The sequence below is a fragment of the Macrobrachium nipponense genome, chromosome 1, assembly GCF_015104395.2.
Source record: "Macrobrachium nipponense isolate FS-2020 chromosome 1, ASM1510439v2, whole genome shotgun sequence".
In the NCBI taxonomy this organism is placed as follows: domain Eukaryota; kingdom Metazoa; phylum Arthropoda; class Malacostraca; order Decapoda; family Palaemonidae; genus Macrobrachium; species Macrobrachium nipponense.
This window is the reverse complement of record NC_087200.1, coordinates 34,997,831-35,025,485: the sequence shown is the minus strand read 5'-3', so window position 1 is coordinate 35,025,485 and position 27,655 is coordinate 34,997,831. Positions and strand designations below refer to the sequence as shown.

At 38.3% G+C, this 27,655-nt stretch overlaps 1 protein-coding gene across 1 annotated transcript; it reads left to right on the top strand.

Moving 5' to 3' along the window:
* Positions 1-427: 427 nt before the first annotated feature.
* Positions 428-27,651, top strand: LOC135218736 (uncharacterized). The gene is made up of 8 exons (XM_064255185.1): positions 428-536; positions 8,678-8,828; positions 9,660-9,736; positions 20,975-21,123; positions 24,026-24,133; positions 24,662-24,840; positions 25,317-26,464; positions 26,717-27,651. The coding sequence occupies exons 1-8, from the start codon at positions 428-430 to the stop codon at positions 27,343-27,345; spliced, it is 2,550 nt and encodes an 849-aa protein (XP_064111255.1). The 3' UTR covers positions 27,346-27,651.
* Positions 27,652-27,655: the final 4 nt, after the last annotated feature.

Sequence of the window (27,655 nt, the reverse complement as noted above, 5' to 3'; positions counted from 1 at the left end):
ACGTAGCATTAAGGTATAATAAGTCTCATTTCTTACGCACGAGCGAGCTATCTTAGATATTCAGTCATGACTTTGCCGTTCCCCTAACTGGTCAGTATACTAGTTGGCGTCTCTTGAGCCAGAACTTCTGCCTCGTGTCCGTTGGAGGTATGGTCTAGTAAAGCCACCTTCCTCTTCAGTTCGGTGGCGATCGTCAGATGTGAATCCAAGTCATTCTTTCTCAAGGCGCCTATAGAAAAATCGTGCGGATATGAAGGAGGATAAAAACACGTCGGAGGACTGATACACAATTCTGTTGTAGAGTATTGTGGAAATGGGCCACTCTGTGCGAGTATAAAGACAAAATAGAAAGGCCTCTTAGAGCTAGGTCATCTAGGAAGCTGATAGTAACAATCCTTTTTCTGATCCTAACCACAGACTATGCAGAATGCCATCACCAGATGCCTTGATTGATCAGAGAAGATCATTGAATATGAAGTTGGTACTGGCACTTACTATATTAGTTCTTGATAATTGCCGTTACTCATTACAGCAAGGTAAGAGAAGAAAGTGGAAAATGTCACACATATTTTGAATGTTTGTCTTTTTTTGTATTAGCTCAACATTCTCTGGAATGTGCAATGGAAAATTTACTTACATTTTTGCGTTCTATACCTCAAACTTTCGCAGTTGATATTCAAAGTATCTTAGAGATGCAGTGCATCTGGTTTCAAAGGAGTTACCATAGACACGCAGGAGATCAGTGAAACTAACTGAAAGTAGCATCATTCTAGTCTGCTGATTTCAGATCTAAGGATAGTTGGGTATACTAGCAAATAATACGCATTAATCATCAATAAGTCCATGGTAGTACTTCTGATGTGAAACCTGTCATGATACTATAGCTGTTTCGTAACTTTTCTGCCATGATATTTACTACATGTTCACCTCCACCCCAAAACTTTCTTACCGAACACTGTTGTCAGTCCTCTCCATTTTGTTAATCAAAACGTATCACTAAAACCTCAGACTTAGCGTTTGTTCCCCGTTATTGCCGCGATCAAAATAACTTTGAAAACTTTATGTTACTTTCTCGCAAGTTGGAAATATCGGGGCAAATTCTTAACGGAAATAAATATCCATTTCATGATTCACTTCCTGTATCTTTCTAATACTTTTCGCGTGTTTTGTTGCGCTTGGCCCGGGGCTCACCCTCAAAACCTCCCGGTACTTTTTCCATCGAGAGAAACCTGTCTCTCATTCTATTCCAAAGAAGCTGCCTCTGGATATAAACTTTTTTTACAAGTGTTGATTGCTTTTTATCAACGGTCAAAGTTAAGAGTGATCGTTATAGAATAACTGACCCTCAAAAAGAGGCAGAAGATCATAAAGGCGTTTCGTGTTTTTATTATTTTTACGGGAGTTTTCCGTTTTATTCGCATGTCAGTGGAACATAAAATCTTGAGGTCTCGTCATAGCGGCTCATCAGAAAAAGTGCTATAAGGCTGAGGTCTCTTCAAATATGAATGGGATATCGACCGATATTGTTGCGACAGTATTATTCGCTGTTGCTTTCCCATTAGCATTATCATACCATAACCCTGTTGTTTAGGAGGCTGGATGAAGTATCTGAAATGCGAATACCCTTCTATTTTCTCTCAGCAGCATTAGTGTGTAAGGGTTCTGTAGAAATTAAATAGCCAAGAAAATGGGTTGTTGGACTCTCAGTATAATAGTCCGAAAGAAAGCTTCCTTCCTTTCGGCGTTTACGCTAAAAAAAAGCCGAAATTTAATACAACAATTACCTTGTATGATTTCCTTGATAAGCACATTAGCTTGACATCACGTTCATATAAGCATTAGGAGCAAATATGCATTGAAGGCTGTTACGCATCTCTTAGATAAACGGCTTTAAATGAATTGCACAACTTTTATATGACCTTTTTCTTCCACTGTTTAGCAGCATAATTTGTGAATGATAACTAGCTGAGTGTGAGAGCAATTCATTTTAGCGTTTCCCACACGCTCAGAGAGGACTGGGCAACGTCTGTGGTCGTGGGAAATAATTTTGAGCTGCCTTATTTTGTGACGTGGTAAGCGTAGCGTTTCTCAGGTGTAGTCCAGGGGGCGAATCCCCCGGAAGTTCCAGAGTTTTAGGTAATTGAAACTGCTAGGGAAAGCGTATTTGACAATGAATTTTAAAGCAAAATTGACATTTACAAGGGCACTACATTAGATGCACATCAACCGTACATCTGACGTCTAGGTCATTCCCTTACGGCGCTCCTGATTGGCTGTGGATAAGCCAACCACAGGGCTGGAAACTCTCAGTCTCTCTCGAGAGTTAACATAGGCAGGATGTATGTTCCACCTCTCCTGAGGGATACTTTTGAAAGATGTATCCCTCAGTAGAGGTGGAACATACATCCTGCCTATGTGAAACCTCTGTTGAGGGATTAAGAGTTTCCAGCCCTGCGACTGGCTTATCAACAGCCAATCAGGAGCGTCGTAAGGGACTGGCCTAGACATCAGATGCACGGTTGATGTGAATCTACTATAGTAATACATTTAAGTAAGTATTTCTGCATCAATGATTTATTTTCTTTATTTATCTTTTTTTCCCCCTTCTTTTCCTCTTTTTGATTAAGAGGCCCTGACCGAGCAGCCCCTGTGGCAAAAGCCACAACGCCACAGTGGCCAGTCTGCCTCTGCACACATTGACCGTACACTCGGATGCCTTTCAAGCTTCTTTGTCGAGTAGAACATTTGATCCATTTTTCCCCGATTATTATTGACTAATAATAATAGGCCTAACATAACATCAATACACATTATTACGTAACTGCCATTTTGTTCGTTGAAAGAATGACTGGTGATTTAAAAGAGGAACTAAAAGTGGTGCCAATTTTAAGCATTCTCTCTCAAAGCGACGCTTGACCTGGTCGGTGCATGGGGTTGTGGAGGGGTGGCTAAATAGCGTGGCTGGCGATGGATCCATAAAATTAGGAACACTAGAGTCAATCTTTCCCACTTTTCTTATTCAACCATTCTCTTCAAATTTGAGGTGTTCTCCATTTCATTATTTGCCAGCTCGTAAGAGTTAAGTATATCTTAGTTTATCCAGACCACTGAGCTGCTTAACAGCTCTCCTAGGGCTGGCCCCAGGGATTAGATATCTTTACGTGGCTAGGAACCAATTGGTTACCTAGCAACGACACCTACAGCATACTGTGGGATCCGAACCATATTATATCAAGAAATGAATATAATCAACAGCAATAAATTCCTCTGATTCCACGTTGGGGAGTCGAACTCACGAGTACCGAATCAGTAGGTGAACACGTAAACCACTCGTCCAATGAGGAACTATCCAGCTTGTAAGAGGGAGAGTATAATAAATGTATGAATCTATTACTTACGCCCTGGTGGGAGCAAAAATATATATGTATTTTCGCACAGCGAAGTCAATTGAATGAGTATGAGAGTCATCTGGGGCGATAAAAAGAGCATACAATAGTCCGGCAGGAAAACGACCATTTTTGACAACCCGTAAATGTTTGTTAAAGTTTTTTTTTTCTTTTTTTCACCTGATTGTTATCATTCAGGGTGCAAGTAATAAATTTTCCCCGGATGTGTTGTTCCCATCCTTGTGCATTCCGAGAAATTACAAATGGCGGCCGTAATGGCTGCTGGCCATGTTGACTTCGCAATAAATTCACTTTAGAAAGATTATTTTGTGTTTAAACCTAGGATTTCAGGTATGAAGAATCCAATGGAACCAAAATAAATAGCATAGAATCCCTTTTTATGTATCATCTATCATAAGGGTCACATTTATTTGTGCAAATTTTACATATTTCTGGCAAAAAGATATAGCATATGTAGCTTTATCTGCCCAGCAGATGGAGATCGCCTACTGCACCTTCTAGACGAATTTGGATGTTATCATTTAGGTTATGTATTCTTTCATCACATTTTCTCATAATTAAGTCCCTGACTGGCAATGGAACTATACCTTTCCTTTCATATTCAGTTGCACGAAACATGTCAGCCTGTCTCCAACGCTTAGGATTTTTGGGGTCTTTTTTTAGTGTTGCACATCTGACACAGTGACATATCGTGATACACAATTTTTGTGATAAAATACGGCAAGATTACGGTCTAATTGTAAAAGATAATGCAGTTCTGGATGTAAATGGTCTCCGTATACCAAACTTGCTTTAATGATAGACAATATGCGATCACTTCCTGACTTGCTCTCTTGGCAGGTTTCTTGTTTATTTTTTTCCATTTTTTTATCTATTTTTTTTACAGTCTTCTGCATTGCGGAACTCAAAAATACACTGAGCTTCTTTCCTCCCCACTATCACTATTCTTTATTCATGCCTGACAAGTATCTGAAAATAAACTGGGCTTTATATAAGATGACAGATTATATTTAGAGCTAAGAAACATTAAAGATTCAACAATTTTACAGATCAATCTACTGGGGAGATAAAGCCACATATAGTGCTATATCTTTTTGCCAGAAATATGTAAACTTTGCACAAATAAATGTAAACCTTAGGGAAGATTGCACATTAAAAGTAAGTCTATGCTATTTGCTTTGGTTCCATCGGATTCCTCATGCCCGAAAACCTGGTTTAGACACCAAAATAATCTTTCTAAGCAAATTCATTGCAAAGTAAGCTTAGCCGGCAGCCATTACGGCCGCCATTTTGAATTTCTCGGAACGCTCAAGGGTGGAAACAATATATCCGGCAGAAATCAGATAAAAAACTTCAAAATATATTAAGGGGTTATGTCCAATTTCTGCCAGACTATAAACACATGGCAGGCGTATAAAATTATTCCAAGAAATACCCGATCCCTAATGGATTTTGAAAAAGAAACCCACAAAATCACTGTGGAACTTGTTTACTTCTAAGTATTTACATTTAATTTTACTCCACACTCGAGTACTTTCAGGCCCTATCTGTGGCCCATTTTCAATAGATGTTTGGGTTGTCAGCCTGGGTCAAGGCCCAGCAGTCTTCTGGAACTTCTTCTCGTTGAGCTGTCATTTATGTGATGGCTGTTCTGGTTTCCTTGAGAGTTGCTAATCCCCTCTTGTCGCTCTGATATCCTGAGCTGATGGTCAATGGAATTAATCCTTGTGGTAAGGGAGTGGTCACCAAAAGTCTGTTGGGCAGAAAACCTAATCTCCAGGTCAGCAGGGTCAATCTTAGCTTCTTTTAATATCAAAGCTCGGCTTATGGGATCTACTGAGGTAAAACCTTTGTTTCCTTCTATTACTTTAATCTCTCTGATGAGTGCTCCTTCTACTACCCTCCTGTGACTAATTTTATTGCTTTTGTATATAAGGCTAGTTTTTGAAATCCATCCTATGGTCATTTTCCCAACAATACCTAGCTATAGCACTCCCCTGAGAGTTAAGCTGTACTGTCCTTCTAAGTTCTTGGATTCTAGTCCTTATTCCCCTACCTGATTCCCCCACATATATGTCTCCACAATTGTTGCAATTAATTATGTATACCCCCGCCACATCATCTGTATTACTGTCTTCTCCTTCCAATTTATTTTTACATACTTTGTTTTTTACTGTATTATCAAAGGTATATACAAATTTATATTTACTTTCTTTCATTTTTGAAGTGATTTGTTTCATTTTAGGCATAAAAGGGGGGGCAACTATTTTCTTGTTTTCTTTATTCCATGTACTCTCTTCATTTGCTCTGTAAAGAATCTTCCTAGCTTTGTTGAGTGCCCTTTTTTTCTGAACCATTCCGGGTATGCTAATGCATCGAAGCTTTTATCGATGTAATTTTAATTCTTGCTCTATCTCGCAAGGGTCATACGTTCTCATTGCCCTAAGAAATTAACCTGTTAGAACACCTATTTTTATATCATGACTATGAAAAGAGAAGAAATGAATATATGAGTTTGTATGTGTGGGCTTTCTATATGTGCTGAATTCATATCCAATGGATTATCATTTGAACAGAAAACTTATGAAAATAATATTGAATGTATATGTCCAGCCAGGAAATAGAAATTTCGCTGCTATTTTCTAAATAGATCAATTGAAAATTAAAAAGATATGTAAGTGAAAGTGAGATCTGATCACACACACACACACACACACACACATATATATATATATATATATTATAATATATATATAATATATAATATCTATATATATATATAGATATATATATATATACACACACACGTTTAGGAGTTGAAATTATTAAAATCATGCTTATGTGTATGAATGTACAAACAATGATAATGCATAATTTTGAACATGGTAATTCTATTTACATACTGCCTGGTTATGGCATGGCCCAAGAATCGAGAATAATCGTTACTGGCAAATAACAAGGTAATCAAGTTCCATGGGCGGATTTAGGGTGTGCGGGCTCCTAGGCCGGTGACCTTAGGGGCCCCTCTCATTTATGGACAAGCAAAGCGGGCCCTTCCTTGGGGTAGGGGTTGGGTGGGGAGCAAGGGTAGGTTTCCGGGATATAGTTTACTAATTAAGAACCTCATGATTATTATTACAAATTGTTCTTATATATTTATTAATTATGTTATTTTATTACTATTGTTCTTAATATTATATTATTTTATTACTTATTATTATTATTTAATAGTTTTTTTTTGCTGAGGGCGGGGGCCAGGGGGCCCTCACAAACGCGGAGCCCTAGGGAATAGCCTGCTTGGCGCCCCCCCACTACCCCGCTAGATGCACTACTGTGTAACTCAGATACTCCAGTGAATTTGGTCAACCTTAACTAAGAGGGGGGTGGTAGAGCACTTCCAGCCACCAGAGACAACAAGAAGGTCCATAAATGAGATCAGAACTACTCATGTAGAATTCAATGCCATCGATCACCTCTGCTGCCGTTGTGTTAGCTTATGAGCGGATCAATGATGAGGTACACATCGTTTACAAATCATTTATAACAAGACACTAACTGTAGTACAGTCCTACAGAACATTTTTATCTTGATATGCTGTTAAAGCTTTGTTGCATCTGGACGAAATATTTTGAATAATATCGAAAGTACTGTTTATTAATACTGGAGAGCTTATAGAGTAGTAACGAAAATAATGAAGTAGTTCTGACTATATTCTGTTTTTTTTTCATCTGTCCATCCGCCTGTGGTGTTTTTGTATGGTAACACTGCGTTCCGGGCTTTAGATAGTTACATTGTTTACATTCAACAATAATAATAATATTCTATTTCGAATATTAACGGTGTAATTCGCATACTGTAATTTATTAAAACACTTTTCAGTTGCAAATGTACTTCAGATATCCTTTTATTTACCTAAAACTTACACATAGCGTAACTATTTAAAGCCCGGGACGCAGTGTTACCATGCAAAAACACCACAGGCGGATGGACAGATGGAAAAAAACAGAGTATAGTGAACACTATTCCAATTAACTCTTGCTCAGGGGTAAGTATAATCCCGAATCGAATGAACGCAATAATTGAGAACGATAAAGAAATTGTTATACAATGGCAAAACTGTTGCCATAAAAAAAGATAAATAAACAAGATAAGGTTATAACGTTGTGTTAACACAACAGAAAATATATTACCGGCTATGAGAGAGGTGTGGCGTCTGTAAATGAACAGACGGTCCTTGCGTTGTGAAAAACCTGCAATCATCGCATGCGGGCACATAGTACATCAATTACCAATCCAAAGTCTTTATTCATGGGAATGAAAAAATTATTAAAGACCGTGAATAGACTATGAATAACTATGAACCATTATCATGCGTACTACATAGTAGAGCCTGAACTCTGTATTGTGAATATCAAAGCTAGCACCATGTAGGTACTGATGTTCCAAATTTGATGGTAGTTGTATTTACAGTAACATTATTATGAACTATAATCAAGGATCTGATATTTAGAATGTTTCTTAACCCTCCTACAGTTGATCATTTTGGTGGTCTCTGTATCAATTCTCTTCTGCAAGAGAGTTTGTCTTTCTTAAAGGCACCAGCAACATATAATATTAAATAGTGGGGTTGATAACCTTAGCTCTTGCCGGCTAGAGACAGAGGCAAAACGCTGAAATGAAAAAAACAAACAGGAAAGCTTACCGGTACATAATTGGGGTCAGTGACGTATTCCAAAGATCACGATTCACGAGTCTCATGTATGTAGCATGCATGCCTCTTGTGCGTCAATTGATGAGTGTGTGTGTTCGTGATGCACAGAAAATGACATATAAACTATTGTAAGAGAGGCAAAGGGTGACTCACTGAATTTGATTGATAGAGTGTGGAACACATACAGAAGAGGTGTTGTAGGTCCATTGGACAAGGTAACGTAGAGTGAGAAACTTTGAAAAAGTTAACATTGAAGTGACAATTACTTGAGTTCCTTGAGAAAGGGAAGTGAGGTGCGGCACACATTCTTTATTGACGAACTTTAATGTTTTATGGTGTCATAATTATGGTCTCTTTATTTCAGATGGATTCGAAGTCACCTTATGGGTTTTCTTTAGACTAATTTTGATTATTGATAAGCTATGAATGTTTAGACACTTAGGGGAAAAGGGGGTACTTACTTAAATATGATTTTGAGAGAATATGATAGTTTAACGTTTCTTTTTGGGTCATGCTTAATTAATTTTATTCCATTGCTGAATGTCTTCCTTGTTTTCAGGCAACGGTGACCAAAATGGCGACAAAAGGGTCAACATCTTAAGTTTCCATCGTGGGATCTGGATAGTTCCCTCTGACAGAGTCTTCGCGAGATTTAACTTCTCGGATTACAATGGCTCTGTGTCAGCGTTGAGCGTTTGCTACAGGATAAGGTACCATATAAGGATGCTTTTGACTGGGGGATTGTATATGTTACAGTAAATATGTGAAATCCAGGAATTTCACGAAAACCCTAGGGAATTTGTGAAATGAGCAACACGCTGAGGAACGAATATTAAATTTTGACTCCCCATGGGCTATATTAAACACGGCAAAACATAGATTCATCTACAGTTTCGGATCGCCGTGTTAAGTACTAAAGTAGATTCACATCAACCGTGCATTTGATGTCTAGGCCAGTCCCTTACGATACTCCTGATTGGCTGTTGATAAGCCAATCACAAGGTTGGAAATTTTCAGTCTCTCTCGAGAGTTCACATGGGGAGGATGCATGTTCCACTTCTCCTGAAGGATGCTTTTGAAAGAGGTATCCCTCAGGAGCGGTGAAACATAGATCCTACCCATGTGAACTCTCTCGAGAAACTGAGAGCTTTCAGCCCTGTGGTTGGCTTATCAACGGCCAATCAGGAGTGTCTTAAGGGACTGGCCTAGACATCAACTGCACGGTTGATGTGAATCTACTACAGCCATTGCTGGTCAAATATCCCTAAGTGCATTTGATCCCCCGGGGCTAATACCTAACACGGCAAAACACATTTGACCACCAGGGGCTACTACTAAACACAGCGAAACAGTGTAGATGTTACTGTAACATATATAGGCCCAGTACATAATTGCAGATTTACATGAGGGACGCTGCAGACAGCTATGACTACTAATTGTCATTTCATATTCTTGCAAAGAAATCTGATGACTGAAATACCTGGAGAGCATACAAGTTACGATATGCTTCTTGTTAGTAATTATTTCTTCCTTTTTTTCAGACTAGAAAAATTCGTGGATCTAAACGTTCACCTTTCATATTCCGTTTCTCAGGATAACTTCGATATATTAGGGTTCTGTAAGTACTATAAGGAGTGTTTACTGGAAGAGATTAGTCTATTTTAGATTTATGATGGCGCAGAATGTTTTTGTTGGCTATTATTAAACTACGAGCTTCGTGGTGCGCGCTATGCTGTGCGGGACAGGAGGGTGGATATGTCATGTCCCCCTTACCCACCCGATCCCCTACCTGCTCCGCCCCACCTGGGGCGGACAAACAGGTTTGCAGGAGGAAGGTGGGTGTGCCTTGTCTCCCGTACCATCACGATATCCTACCTAAAACACCCAAATCCCGGGGCGGGCAAACAGGTTTGCAGGAGGAAGGTGGGTGTGCCTTGTCTCCCCTACTATCACGATATCCTACCTAAAACGCCCCAAACCCGGGGCGGGCAAACAGGTTTGCAGGAGGAAGGTGGATGTGCCTTGTCTCCCCTACCATCACGATATCCTACCCAAAACGCCCCAAACCCGGGGCGGGCAAACAAGGTCCATTCTGATCTTATTATTAAACTATGATTACTGTTACATTTTCATTCATATTAACCCTCTTACGCCGAAGCCCTAAAAATCAAAACCTCTCCTGTATGCCGGCGCCGGTTTGGAGTGAGCGCGGAAGCAGAAAAAATAATTTTTTCAAAAAATTACAGTGCGCTTAGTTTTAAAGATTAAGAGTTCATTTTTGGCTCACTTTTTTGTCATTGCCTGAAGTCTAGTATGCAATCATCAGAAATGAAAAAGAATATCATTATCATATGTAAATAATGCGAGATATGGTAGCGAAAAAAAAAATTCATAGATAATTGTATTCAAATCACGCTGTGCAAAAAACGGTCAAAGCTAACGAGTTACTTTTTTTTTCGTTGTATTGGACACTAAATTGCAATCATTTTGATATATAATACATAGTAAAACAATAAAAGCAACACTGGAAAAATATTATCACAAAATGAAGTACGAATTCGTAACGCGCGGACGTAAAAAAATGTTATTTTCAAAAATTCACCGTAATTCTAAATATTGTTCTAGAGACTTCCAATTTGTTTCAAAATTAATACAAATGATTTAATATTACGATACTGTAAGAGTTTTAGATTAGAATTGCAGATTTTGACCATTTCGGACGAGTTAAATTTGACCGAATGTCGAAATTTTTATATATATATTTTTTTATATGCACATATTTCGGAGACGGAAAAAGCTACAACCTTCACTTATTTTTTATTGTATTCTTCATGATTTTGCGACATTTTGATATATGAAACTTTATAAAACGGCTAATATGAAAAGGAGCAAATATTAGGATAATGCGATGTACGTATTTCGGAGACTTGCGGCCGCGAATCGGCGCGCGGAGTGAAGGTAAATATATTTTTTCAAAAATTCACCATAAATCACCAATATTTGTTCTAGAGACTTCAAAGTGTTTCAAAATGAAGAGAATTGACGGAATATTACTAAGCCGTAAGATTTTTAGCTTACAATTGCGTTTTTCAACTATTTCGGTAGATTCAAATTTGACCGAACGTGATTTTTTTTCTATTTATCGTGATTTATATGTAAAAGAGAAAAGCTACAACCTTCAATCATTTTTAGTTGTATTCTACATGAAATTGCTCACATTTTCATATATAAAACTTTATGTAACAGCTAATTTTAAATGGTGCAAACATTTCGACAATCGCACAAAAAAATCTGATTTTTTCGGAAGAATTACCGCGCGGACGTAAGGAAAATGTTTTTTTTTTTTTTTTTCATAAATTCACCATAAAACGAAATATTGTGCTAGAGACTTCCAAGTCGTTGCAAAATGAAGGTAAATGATTGAATATTACTAGAATATAAGAGTTGTAGGCTTACAATTGCGTTTTTTCGACCATTTCGGTAGAGTCAAAGTTGACCAAAGTTGAAATTTTTGCACTTAACGTTATTTATAATGAAAATATTTCGAAACTATGATAAAAGCTACAACCATGGGTTGTTTTTTGTTGTATTGTGCATGAAATTTCGCACATTTCCATATATAAAACTTTATGTAACGGCAAATTTAAAAGGGTGCAAACATTAGGACAATCGCACGAAAAAATTTATCGGAAGAGTTATCGCACGAACGTAAGGAAAAGGTTTTTCATAAATTCACCATAAATCGAAATATTGTGCTAGAGACGTCCAATTTGTTGCAAAATGAAGGCAAATGATTGAATATTACTATAATATAAGAATTTTAGCTTACAATTGCGTTTCTCGACCATTTCGGTAGAGTCAAAGTTGACCGAAGGTTGAAATTTTGGCACTTATCGTTATTTATATGAAAGTATTTCAAAACTGATAAAAGCTACAATCATGAGTATTTTTTTGTTGTATTTTACATGAAATTGCGCACATTTTCATATATAATACTTCATGTAAAGGATAATTTAAAATGGTGCAAAAATTATGTCAAAGTGACGAAATAATTTTTGATATGTGTCACTGATACTTTTTAGTGCGATAAGAAAGAAATTCGCGCTTGCGCGCCTGCGTAGCGATTGTAAACAAAACAACGCCTTGATCCGTGAACTCCCAGCATCCCCCAAGGCGCGTGATTCAAAAGTTTTCGGCTGGTAGGCCTATAAGTATTTTTCCGCGAATTTTTTAAAAAAACTTTTTTGAGCCGACGTATGATACGTCCAATCAGCATACGGGAGACATTTTAACTCAACGTTTAATACGTCCAATCGGCGTAAGAGGGTTAATAATGCTTGCCCTGTTGGGGATCATCGTTGTTCTACAAAGCTCCACGAGGCAAGAACACTGAAACACATATTCATAAAGCAACTTAAAAATGGAGATTTATTCACAGGTCATGCAATGCCAAAACGCGTCCTTAAACAAAGGTATTTTAAAACGACCTATATTGATTTTGAGTATCTAAACGATACATCAGCTGTAGCTATTTGTCATGTTATATACACATATATACTATCATTTCTTCATTCCTCCTGTGCGGTTCTTTTACTGATTTTGCCAATATCGGCACTTTTCCTTAAAGGCTCGCTAATTCAATTCAATTCCAGGATTTCATATATTGTGCAGACAATGTTTATGTTACAGAAAAAAGAAAAAAGGCAAAGATACGTTCAAGTTCAGATTATGTCTTGTCAGAACAAACATTCAGCTCTAAAGCAACTCTTATATTTGCATAGATTTCTATGATATAAAATGATGAGCGAAAATTAAGGAATGAAAAATAGCTAAGGAAGCTGATGTAGTAAATAAAAACAATACTTATGTATCTATATATATATATATATATAATATAATGTTAAGCACCGGGTTTAGACATACTCGGGACCAGTTGATTTCCTTTAATGTACAGTACATGAGTTGATTACAGATCAAGGGATGAGCGGGAACTGACTTGTCTTTTCCGAACCCCGTGCAAAGAGATACACATAACAGGGAAAACATATCGTACCTCAATGGAACATTCCTACACCTCCCCTTTAAGATCAAAGCTCCCCATTCAAAAGCAAACATAGTATATTTAAAACATAAGTATAGATTTCTCCTTTTAGTTGCAAAAATAATAAAACTGGTAAAGGTAGTAACATATGAAGTAAAGGGAATTCAGCTATAATAAAGATAGTCCTTCGGACACAGCGCTGGAACATACATAAATGGTAAACATGAAAGAGGAACACTTATTAAACCCAAATAATCAGGATTAAAGTATAGCACAAAACTTGACATGTTTAGGGGATATTTATTAAACACAACTAAAATGAATTACTCTGTAATATAATCATCGTGCCATTGCGGGGACGACGTACCCTAGTCTACTTCTCTCCTGGGTGGGGTTTACTGGGGCCAGCCTCCCCGAGGCGGTGGGAGTAGGTTCTCCCCAGTGGTGTGGGTGGTAGGGATCTCAAATGCTTGCGATTTCTTGTCGAAATTCTTCCGCTCCCGTCTAACCTTATGCGATATTGGCGGTATCTATTCTTTTCAATAACCACCCCGCTTCTATTCCAGGCTCGTGTAGTCCACATCCTGGATAGCTACCCTCTCACCCCTATTTGTAGGGGGGAAAGATCCTTGGCTTTCTCATTATACTTGGATGATATTCGTTGCTCAACAACGCTTCTTTCCCTCTCTCTTGCGGACAAGGTTTCCGACCAATGCTCGTGACGAAATGATAACTTTTTAACATTGGCACCGAATCTCGAAGTTGGCGACCCATGGCCAGCTGTGCAGGAGACTTATCTATACCACGTAATGGTGTATTTCTATACTGCAATATCGCCTGAGCTACCTTGTCATTGTCTAGCCCTCCATCAGGTAGAGAAATGTCTCATTTCCATGCTCGTTAGATTCGTGCCCTCGTCCACTGATATTTCTTCAGGTGCTCCCCACTGCATAAAATATCTTCTAAAAACTGGGATCAATCTCGCGGATGTAGTTCCGTTAGCGAAGAAATAAATTTCCATCCATCCAGTCAGTCGATCGGCGTAGACCATATACTGCCTCCCTGCTACTTGGAAATAAATCTGCAACAGTTCTCTGAAACGGATATTCGGGAGGGGGAGTGTATATAACTACTTTCCTTTGGTTGCGAAGGTGCCGCAACGTTGCAAATCATGACACTGTGCCCTATAATTTGCCAAGTCACCCTCAATCCCAGGCCAATAAACTGCCTGTCGTGCTCTTCTGATCATGGAGTCAGTTGATTGATGACCTGAATGTAAATTGGTTGCCAATGCGAAACGTATGCCTCCGGAACTACCAGACGAACATGCCCCTCGTCATATGCATATGTGACTAATCCTTCAATGACACTCAGCCTATCACGTACATTGAAAAAAGGTTTTAGGCAGGGCTCCACTTGAGACCTTGACGACGGCCAACCCTCTTCGCTGACACGTCGCTGCAATAGTAAATAATCAGGATCCTTCTCTGCTTCCCCCCTCATGGTAGCCCAGTCCATAGTAATGACGTCATCCACCAGCGATGACGTCATGGAGGCAATACAAACTTCGTTCATAAGTTCCTCCTCTTCTTCGTCTTTGACGGTAGTTTCACTGCGAATCACTGGGTATCTTGATAACGTATCGGCTGCCGAATTGTTCTTCCCCGGCAAATATCTTATGGTAAACTATATTGCATAGTTTTCTCCTTCAACCTTAGTAGTCTCGGGTTTGCAATGTCTTTTAGGCTCCTATCCCCAAAGAGTTTTTACCAAAGGTCTATGGTCCGTGATTAAAATGAAATTCGGGCATCCCAATAAAAACAATCTCGATTTCCTAATGGCACCATACTACTGCAGCCGCTTCCCCCTCAATGACGGCATAGCCGGCCTCCGCCTCCGTCAGGTGCCTGCTGCCACATAATGCCAGTTTCCATCCCCCCTTACAACAAAAAGGGCATTGAGATCCTCGCAATTGCAATATTGTTGCAATATAACAAATCCCATTCCTTCTCTGCACCAATCGGTAACAACAGCAGTGCGCCTTGTCTTATCATAATATGTCAGTCCGTCGCCCAACATCTTGCAAATGCTGTCCCGGGCTGCAACAAAACTGTTTTGAAGGCGTTGGTCCTAATAAACTTTCCGATGGGGGGATTTCTTGAGAAGATCCCTGAATGGTTCCATTACCGGTGCTACAGCCACGAAAGGTGCAATTTGGTTCACAAGTCCAAACCAAGATCTTATATCCGTGATAGTTGGGCTTGCAGGCATGGGGAAGTTCTTAATGGCACTCATACGCTCATTAGAAGGTCTATAATTATCCAATCAAGTTCGTACCCCACAAACTCTACCTGTCTTTGACAAAATCGGAATTTATCCGGATTCAGCGTAATACCATTATCTCCACATAATTGCAAAAAATCATAAGTATGCCAAAAGGCTCCCTCAACACTGTCGTCATATAACAACACGTCATCTATGCACTTGTACTTTCTGTGTACATCAATAATAACGTCATCGAACCTTTTCGTGTATGCATCGGGGGCCGCGCAATGACCCATAGGTGTTCGACAATACTGGTATCTCCCCCATGGTGTAATAAACGTTGTCAACTGTCGGCTCTCTCCTCATCTAATGGCACCTGGTGGAATCCGGCATAGGCATCAACTACAGTCTTATATGTACGAAGTGGCACACCCGAGACCATGTCAAAAGGAGCACATGTGTGATGCGTTTCTCGTTTGCAATTCTTATTCAGCTCTTGATAGTCACGGTCCTCCGTGGTTTACCATTTTTCCTTTGCTACCACTACCATCCTCGCACACCAGTCCGTAGCTGTACCAGCAGGGACCTCCCTAATTACTCCTAATTTGACATCTTCGTCGAGCTGAGCCTTAACATCGGCCTCCCAATGCTTAGGAACTGGTATAGGTGTATGACACGCATAGGGGATGGCACCTTCCCTCAGGTGAATGTGGTGAGGGGCTCCTTTCATCATCGGCAGAGGGTTTCTTGAAACGTTGAACGTAGTCTTTGCAAAACGTTGCAGTAGCCAGTCCTCAGCCTAGGGACATTCTCCTCCGTGGCAGCGTATGGCATCTCGCGCTGACGACCACCACCCCCTACCCGTGTGAGAACGTTTTCTTCAGGCGTTTGGCGGGGGTTAGTCGACGCAGAGGGTTTCCGAGTGACGTCATTCACGGTAGCGACAGTATGATGGGGAAACTTTGTATGCACTAGACCTAGTGATTTACACACTCCTAAAGACATATAAAAACGGGTAGCACCTTGCACAACGATAACAACTAGTGCTCACTGATTTATCACCCAACTTCTATAGCATATCAACAGACCCATATATTCTCAATGACTTCTCCCCTGCGTGATTTACAATGACATTACACCGAGAGAGATTAGGTACCTTCAAACCCAATTTTGGTAACAAATCTACCCCACTTACTATACACACTTCTGCCCCAGTGTCTGGAACAGCCTCAACAACGACACACTCACATGAAAACTCATGCTTAACCTTTATTTTCACCAATCGGCAGTTTCCCCACTGCCGCACATAGGCCTACCTGGCGATTGTCCGCAGGTGGATAGGCAACAGTGCATGACGTAACAGACGCGTCCACAATAGGCGCCGTTTTGGCGGGCTGTTGCCCCCCTTGACAACAGAATTTAGCAAAGTGCCCCACAATACCACACTGAAAACAGTTAACATTATCAGCAGGACATTTTCCCTGCCAATGAGAACGACCACCACACTTTTTACACCTGGTATCTGACTTACTGTTACCAGTAGGTTTCGAGCTACTACGGCCACGGCCGTGTCCCTTGTCACTATTATTAGACCTATAGCTAGCAATAATTTTACTTTCACCTTCTAACCCACTTTCAAACTAGGCCTAAGCCTATCTCATCCCCTTTTACCAAACTAGCTACGTTTGCCCTTCTACGAGCGCTAATACTATCCTTTTCTGCAGATTCATAAATTTCACATTTACGTAACAATTTCTGCACAGTATTGAAAACCTCATGATCCTGTAGGATCTCTTGCTTAAGTCCCACATTGCTTAAACCACTTGTTATCCGCTGAACTAACACAAATCATTCAGATCAGCTCGACAATGGGGACACTTAAACCCACAATCTAAGGCCAATTGTTGGCACCTATGCACAAAAGATTTCGCGGTTTCTTGATCGCCTTGTTGCGCCGAGAAAAACTTGTCCCATGCCACTGCCTTATTCACAGACTTCGTCGTGATCTCCTCCAGTCTGTCGAATGCCTCAGAGGTCGTTAATGAGTTCCACTGAACCTCTGAGTGCGTTTGCATCTATAGTCATCCTTAACTTCTCATCGCAGTTTAACCGGATACTGATAAGTGCATTCTCTCCTGAGACGTTTCCTAAGGCCAGCCAATCACTCATAGAGCGACACCATTCTCGAAAACTGCTTTGTGTCATCTCATAGCTACACTTCTCAGGGCACATCGCCCTAACACCTGCCGAGGCTGAACCATGTGGTCTTCCTTGTGCCATGAGGCCAACCAAAGCCTGTAACAAGTCCTGTCCCTCGTGGTGCCGGCGTTGCATTCCTGCTTGCAGTGCCCCTGGGGGAACGTCTTGCTGTGCCCCTGGGTGTGTTGTGATGGCCTCGTCTCAGCATCTTGTAGGTCCTGCTTTGGAACGAGAATCACTGCGCCATGTAAGCAGGTTGAGACATACTCGGGACCAGTTGATTCCTTTAATGTACATGAGTTGATTACAGATCAAGGGATGAGCGGGAACTGACTTGTCTTTTCCCGAACCCCGTGCAAAGAGATACACATAACAGGGAAAACATATCGTACCTCAAATGGAACATTCCTACAATATATATATATTGTTTTTATTTACTACATCAGCTTCCTTAACCATTTTTCATTCCTTAGTTCTCGCACATCATTTTATATCATAGAAATCTATGCAAATATAAGAGTTGCTTTAGAGCTGAATGTTTGTTCTGACAAGGCATCGTCTGAAATTGAACATAATCTTTGCCTTTATACACACACACACACACACACACACACACACACACACACACACACACACACATATATATATATATATATATATATATATATATATATATATAATATATATATAGATATATATATATAAGTATTAGGATGAAAGACAGTAAAGAAAAGTAGGGAAAAACTAACAATAGTTTGGATGGAGAGTAATCTATTAAGGGAGCAATGAATCCTAGAAACCATCACCCGACTCTTGGGTTGCTTCTTTAAGCAAAACTGATACATTTGTTGCCGTTTTGCTGTCCACACCTCCCTCAACAGCCAGACTGCAATACTTCAGACGAGGTTTACCTTTTACGTTCTTTTCCTAGGCTGATATTAAGATCTTTGAGGCTCGATTCAGATCTATTTTTCTGTAACACTTTATCAAAATATAGCTATTATAGGTACTACAAGTTTATCAAACTTGTTGATATGAACGAAACTTGCACTCGTAGGCTATATTGTGCCTAGCTGTTGCGCAAAACATAAACTATATTCTATATTTGTTTTGCTCTTTTAATTTCAATTTTCCAGTATTTGGTAGATCTAGGGTACTTATCCGCAGCGGGCTAGACTAAGGCAGTTGCGGTTTTTCAATGCAGTTTTACCTACTGAACAAGAATTTCAAGTAATATTTAGTATTCGGACGACTGTAATTAACCGCTCAGGGGCCAGTACTAAACACGGCGAAATACATTGGACGCCCCAATCCCTAGTGGATGTCGTATCTGCGGTTACGTTCCTTGCAGTCCGTGCGGACTGCTTCTGCAGAAATACCTTTCCTTTTCTAGTTCATCTTAATATTTCAAACAAATAAAAACAAATTACTTACACCTTATATAATATTCTGTTTTCTGTAAGATAAGGTTGCCAAAGGATAAAGAAAATGCGTATATTCTAAAGGGTAACTAAAATAGATTCATTGATCTTCATGCACAATGAATGGACTAGGTATATCTAGTTATTAATAAACAGTATCCATAAAGTTCTTAGTCTTGATTAGTACCATTGGGCTAAAGGATATCATATATATATATACATATATATATATATATACATTATATATAATATATACATACATACATACATATACAATATATATATATATATATATATATATATAATATATATATATATAGATATATAAGTCATATCACATTACCGTGATTCATATACATACATCGAGCTACAATGTCCTTTAATATCTAATTCGCTCTACCTCGGAATTAATATATTTTCATATATGCTAACCGAAGGGGAATTTTTTTCTCGATAATAGATTTACCTGTACTTGGGCGCGAACGCAGGTACATTATAAATCCAATATATATATATATATATATATATATATATATATATATTATATATGATATATATATTATATCTATATATATATATATATATATATATATAGATATATATATATATATATATATATATATATGTATATATGTGTGTGCCTGCGTGCGTGCGTGCGTGTGTGTGCGTGTGTGTCTGTGTACTACACTGTAATATTTACTACATCCCTAGCTACCACTCTACATTTTGGTGCAATTATTGGTGATTTTTGAATAAGATGACTCGTAAATTTTATAACGAGTATTGGTGATCATCTTCAGTAATAATGAGTGATTTTCAACTCGTCTGGGCATTGGCCAGACACATTTACTCATTCGATCACTAGACAACAAACAGAATACACACTCACGCAGAATTTTGTGTATTAACTTATAAATTAATAATTTTAACAACACCGCAATAATAGAAAAATTTGGGAAAATGTCGCCCATTTCAATACAATTTTTTTAAGGAGGGACTTTGCAAAAACAAGACTCTTCGAAGAGGAGACGTACGTCAGAATATTTAAGGTGAAGGTAACGCCTCCTGTTGTATGCCTATTTTCCCAGCTCCCTGAAACTTTGTAAAACAACTTGTTAAATCTTCATTACCAACAGTCAAGACTGAAAACGAACGCAGACTATAGATACATTCATTTCTCTCTCACAGAGAATTGCATGGTACTTTCACTGACATTTATTTTATTTGCTCCTTTCTTTCTTTTATTATTCATTTGTATGTTTTTAATATTGTCTCTAGTTTCCGTTTCAGGAAGCTCTCAACGAGTTCTGGACACCGTGAAAGGCATAAAACTGAAATTAATGTTGAAGATAACCTATGAAATGTTTTATAACTCAGCCCTGGTAAATTTGTCTACCAAACAGATCATACAATTTGCAGACACTTATTCCCCTAACTACCCTGTAGCTAATGACAAAGTACTTCCTTCCATTCATCAAATATTCAGGCAAATATACTACCCTTTTTTTTCAGTAGAATCAGACTCCATTGGCTTAACTATACTCTGTTTTTTTTTTTTTCATCTGTCCATCCGCCTGTGGTGTTTTTGTATGGCAACACTGCGTCCCGGGCTTTAGATAGTTACATTCAGCTTACATTCAACGATTATAATAATATCCTATTTCGAATATTAACGGTGTAATTCGCATACAGTAAATTATTAAAACCCTTTTCAGTTTCAAATGTACGCCCAGATATCGTTTTATTTACCTAAAACTTAAACATAGCGTAACTACCTAAAGCCCGGAACGCAGTGTTACCATACAAAAACACAACAGGCAGATGGACAGATGAAAAAAAAAAAAAAAAAAAAACAGAGTATAGACGCTTGTATTAAGAAACATGATAACCAAGCAAATTTCTTCTCGCTTTTGTGTTCCCTATTTCTTAGCTAACGCCGAGAATCAGTTCATGACTTGGTTCTACGGACAGCCTCTCACCGATGGCCTCCCGCCAAACTGGGCTGTTGCCCCTGAGACGTGGAACCACCTGTGTCACATCTTCGAGCAAGAAAGTTATAGAATTTACTGGAATGGCAAAGTAAGTCATTTTAATTAATTTTCTTTTTTCCTGCTTGTTTCACTTGGTTCTTATAGCTTTACCTGTGTGTCAGGAAAACTATGTAAATATTAAAATTCATTGTTGAATCCTTGTCGTGATTGGTGTTCAGCATTTCATTTCCTTTAAACAACTAAAACATATTTCGTACGTTTTACCCTTCTTTTCTGCCAGTATATGTACACATACAGCAACACCTCATGCGCACACGCACACAGACACATACACACATGCACATACAACAAGCACACGTGTTAATTTAACACGCGACATTATTCAGTACTCTGTCGATTCTTTTCAACCTTCTACCTTAGCTACGACACACACAGTACACGTACTATATATATAATATATATTATATATATGATATATATATATATATATATATATATATATATATATATATATATATATATATCTATATATATATATATATATATTTATATATATATATATATATATATATATATATATATATATATATATATATACATATAGTACTAAGTATAGTGCGTGTTTGTGTGTGTGCCAGCTGCGGCAGAAGGTTGAAAAGAAACGACAGAGTACTGAATAAAGTCGCGTAATTTTATATATATATATATATATATATATATATATATATATATATATATATATATATATATATATATACATGTTATGAAGTGCCAAGTACCTGGTTACCATTCATCTACTGTTACCTCACAAAAGCCAGACACCTGAACCCTCATCACAGGTATTAAACGACTGAATACTCTAAAGGCAACAGTGATCCCTTAACAACTTACCAGTATTGCAGAAAATCAGACTAAGTTCATCAAAACAGGTGTGAGGTAATCTTGTAAGTAATTAAATTAATCAAAGGGCATCACTCCATCAACAACTTTGAAAGTCTATGTATTTCCCTGATTTCAGAAGTCTAAGTACTTCCCTGGTTCTAAGTCACTTCAAGCAAATTGAAGGAAAGCAGATCAATTACCACTCTATGTTTCTACCTAACATCAATATAATCAAATGCAAATATACTGGTTAGAAATGAAATGAAACTTACTTATAAAAATTTTAAATACAAAATTTATTATGAAACTCAAAATTTATAAGTGAAATTCACAATATCAGGGAAAATTACTGTTACTTGAAAACAAAGTAAAGTTTAATTAATTCTTGAATCAATTAAGTAAAATTAAATAAAAATTAATTTATCACAAAATTCAAGAAAATTAATTCAATTGAAATTCAAAAGTGTTAGGCAAGAATTGAAAATTATAAATTAATTCACAAGTGCTAAACAAAACTAAAACTTGAAAAGAATTCTAAGTAAATGCAAATTAATTCACAAGTGTTAAATTTAATTAAATGTGCAATGATTAAGCAATGAAAATAACTAAGTCAATTAAATTGTGAATGTAAATGAAAATACAGAAAATGTGGACAGTATCAAAATAAAATGGCACACTTCAAAAAGAAAATGAAAAAAATGCACAAAATGAAATAAACACAAAACACAAAAATTTGCAATGTGTAAAAGTGTAAATCTTTTCACTCAAAACATTGTAACCATCAGTTTTTACCAAACCACTGTTCCTATCAGTTATTAGTTAACCACTGTTCCTATCCGTTATTAGTTATTAGTTGCAACTAATAAAAATATAACACACTTTACCTTTTTGGTATACCAACTTCTTTCTTTGCTGCAGTCTTGTTTTACATTTTCACGAAAACCAGGCACCGTTGCAACAACAATGTTTGTTCAGATTCCACAAAAAACACTATTTAACACTAAATAAACTCCAAGAAATATCAAATATGAAATTCTCAAGTTATGAGTGACCAATTTACGTTACGTTAATATAATCTCAAGGATGTCAAGGGAGAGAGAGAGAGAGAGAGAAGAGAGAGAGAGAGAGAGAGAGAGAGAGAGAGATTTGAACGCCTCGAGTATCTGAGATCTAATGAAAAACTTCTCCCTTGCGGAAGCTGGACAGGGGAGATGACTCAACGTTTTGAGACCCAATTCTTTCTAGAAGCTTCGAAATCTTACGCGATTTTACATACAAAATGTGCAATCTGCACGTGGCTTTGATCAAAGACATACGCGTATGAGACCAGTCTGTTAAAAAAAAAGACGTACTCAACTCGATCAACCGAAGCAGAAGCCCTTATCTTACGTGATGACAGATTCTCAAAACACAAATGAAGTCTCGAGCTCGCTTATCAAATGTGTTGACAGATTAGGAAAGCAAACGGATCTCTTGGAGTTCCTCTAATCTCACAGTGCTGACATAATAGGGAAACAATCTTAGTTTCAAATGGACAAAGAAAATCTCTCTCTTTCTACATTCTACATTATATATATATTCTTTTACAGTATGCTATGCGAAATCTGAACTCACATTTAAAACATCCTATCTCTAAGCTATCTAGGAATCTGAAAAAATGTTGCACAATTCTACATAACATTTTATACAGTCACAGAGGAGATATATGCAGTTTGAAAGTAGCAATATTATATATATATATATATATATATATATATAAATATATAATATATATATATATATATATATATATATATATATCATATTTCTGTTGTCAATCTAAGGAGTGGTTGTTCATGTTTCCCTTTCCTACTTTCGAAAGTCACTATTTGCCTTCCATTTTATTGTAATTTCGCCACATCTAGGCTACCACCACATGCCTTTACAGTGTGATATAAATACAACAGCTTTCTCAAGTCAGCATTCGTCAGATAATTTATCTAAAATTGTAAAAATCTTTTTTTTTTCTTTATAACAAATGTATTCTTCAGCATGTTTGATGCCCATCCTCTCTGTGACTTTGTAAAAAATATAAAACAGTTTTATTATTATTATTATATTTTCTACAGCTGTACTATTCAACGTCCCTAGATTTCTCTTGGTCATTTCCTTTCAATGGATCGCTCGTGTTGGGGCAAGAACAAGATGTCCTGGGAGGTGGCTTCGATTCCACCCAAGTAAGTCAACAAGCTTTCAAAACGCTTTTGAATAAACAGATATTTGGAACAGAGTCCAACACGGAGCTGAAAAAAGAAAAGTCAGTCAGGAAAATATGTACATTTTTTAATATTTCGTTTCAACTAATTTTTGAAAAGCTTACATCTCGTGTTAGTTGTGATCGGTGAAGAGGTAATCATGATTGATTTTCCTCACGAATCAGGCGTAATCTGAAGCATTAATTAACAGTAATTAACTTGATAATCTACGACGTAGATTGCTTAGAGCTTAATAGCCTCCTGATAGTTTCATATTATCAGTTCGAGTGGTGAATGTATATTGGCATGCCTATGATGCAATAACTCATTGCCCTAGCATATAGTTTGAACATGTTGATGACTTGAATTAAACACATTTATCTGCTGTCATGTTTTAGGTTTGGGCGCCAGTTCACTTTTCATTGACAGACCCTTAGTTATCAAAGCGTATGATTGATATAAATAAGAAATTAAAACTTAGCGTTAAGAGTATTAGCTATCTATCAACAGATCCTGATGGGTGACTTGGCACAAGTATCCTTCTGGGACAGAGCTCTTCCCGAGTCAGAAGTTGAGAGTCTTGCCTCATGCAGAAGCCCAGGACGCGGTAACAGCTTTAGTTCGGACACTGCCCAGATGGAGCTCACTGGAGTGGTTGAGACGTCGACCAATCTGAGTCAGCTGTGCAGGTTTGGGGAACTATAGTCTTTGATAATCTAATAATACAGCACTAGTTTTAGGTTCTTAAGAGTAATGCCACGTGCTTAGCCTTGTGTTGGATTATTGAGCTTTATTTTGAGTCCTGGGCTCTTTAATGCACGAATCTCTATATGTAGATGCGGTGATGAAGTTTCCATTGTTTGAAGAAAATGTTATTTGTAATTGGTCAAGCTTTCTTTCGTATAGCTATTGCTGTAGTGAAAACAGTAGGCAAAATTTTCTTCTTGTTTGAGAGAAGTATAATGTCAAATATACTGAACTGCAAAAAAATGGAAAGTTATCCCCATTCTTATGAGGGTCTACAATGGTAAAGCCTGGGTATGACGGCATAAATTTGGAATTGCTAAAGACAGATGCATGCTTTGATTTCATCAAAGTTTATTTTTTTTTATTGACAAATAAGGAAGTCGTACAGTAAAATAACAAAAATGTTTAAACTTTGCAGGAGTACATCACACTTTTATCTAATGCTCCCCGAAATGAGAAGTTTCAAAGATACCATATCTATCTGTAGAGTCCTAAATTCCACTGTAGTTGCACCAAGATCTGCCATGGAAAACGAGCGCTTGACCCAGGAAATGGTTCCCTTCCATGACGTTTGTTTCCCTTCAACTACATGGAAGATATGGCTTGGATTCACTGACGAGCTTGAAGAGGATGTATGGAGAGATGTGGCAACACAGCAGCCTACATCCTACAAAAATTTTGGCCCAAACTTTCCTCATGGTGGAAGAATATATAACTGCGTCTGTCTGATGACTGATGGCCACTGGATAGACACTGAATGCAAAAACACAAACAGGAGGTGCACTGCCTGTCAACTGGACAGATCGGATTTTCTCCGTTTGAGGGGCCTTTGCTATGACAGCGAGCACGAAACCCGTTTCAGAGCGAGTGGATACATCCATGGCAGGCCGTTCTTCTATGGTTACTACAATATGCTCATAGTCTGGGATCCTGACAGAAATGCTTGGGAGCTGAAAAATGTGTCTAAAAATAAAACCATTCTGTCTATTTCTACTACTGCCCTCAACTCTTACCCATTTGGTAAACACGCTTGGACAGTAAATACAGAAGTTTGTGGTCAAGCTCCTGGCAAGTCAATGATTCTGTCTTTATCACCTTGTAACCGAAAACAGTTCATGTGTCGTTCGGGGGATTGCATACTGCATACAAGCCGTTGCAATCTTCGTTATGACTGTGAAGATGGAACTGATGAAGTGGACTGCAATCGAATCATAGTAAGTGATGAATACCAGAATCAACTTCCTCCAGTTGGTCCTGGAGGAAAAGCCTTGCAACTTCGGTTAGAGTTGCTCATAACTCGAATTGCCTCTATAGATGAACTCAGTATGGCCATCACCCTTGAATTCGGGCTGACACTGAGTTGGATTGATGAACGGATCACCATCAAGCACCTGAAGTCATCTAGTGGTGGAACCATATTAACAACAGAGGATAAGAACAAAGTTTGGAAACCAACTTACAAATTTGTTAATCTGCAAGGTGGAAAGGTTCAACTTTTGGAGGAAAACATGAAGGTACTCACAGCCAATGATCCTGAGTTGCCTAACTTCAATAATCAGGACATGGGTAAGCTTTAAAACATGTATCCATAATTTTGAATTCAACCTGATCAGTTCATTCTCAGTTGTCTGTAACATTTGAGTCTTCCTATCTCTGAATCCACACTTAGATGGGTTCTTTAGGCCATTTTAGCTTTGCTCGTTCTCAGTAACATAGATGTATGATCATGGAATTTCTCATTAGCAAAAGATATGGTGTTTCAAACTGTAAGATCTAGGCTGTGTACGAACAACGTTAATTCATCCTCTCACTTTTCAGACATTGCCTTCCCAGGTGAGAACAACAGTCTCTCTCTGGTGCAGCACTACATAGTCACCATCACGTGCGACCTGCATTTCCTCCGATACCCTTTCGATAACCAAGTCTCTAGTGTTAATATCCAGCTCCCATTTACATATAACAACTACGTGCAGTTTGACCCCACCAACAGCGTGGTAGCTTACAGTGGCCCTGCGGACCTCCCACTGTACACCGTCAAGAGATTCAGCACAGGCACAACCACAACTACGAATCGGATGGTATTTGCGTTCGAACTGGTTCTCTATACTCTCTTCGCCAATCAGACGAGCTCGCTGCCAAAGACCTCGGAGGTGAAGCTCGTCGACCTGTGGTTTTTCTTCATCATCTTCCTCCTCTTCGGCAACGTCATGATGCACATCTTCGTCAGGAAGAACAGACTGGGGCAGCTGAGAGACGTCGAAGTCACTCAGATATCGCCAGCACTCGGTGAGGAAACTTCCAAGGGATTTAGTCTGACTACTATCTTCCAGTGGATCCCATACAAGTTCTTGCTCGTCTACAGAAATGTTATCGTCCCTTCTTTAATTGTCATGTTCATCGTCATTTTCTGGGTCACTCTGTATGCTCTTAAAGTATATGATGGGTAAGCTCATGTTAGGAGTGAAAAATGCGACCTGCTATCAGGTGAGTTACCGTAAAATCATCCACTTATTTCAAATAATTGTTTTATCACCCGAGCCACATGAGGCATTCCTATGGATTCTCATTACATTCTCACGCTGTGGGAATCCACGTAAAAAGGCAAACCATAATTGGACAACAAATTTTATAACAGGGAAGAAGAAAGAAGTGGGTGATTGTGGTATTATATAACTCACAGTAAAGTATTCGTAGGATTCCTTCTTATTGTCATAAGTGTTGCGGAATAGTTCTAGCAACCCCTTACATACACGCGTT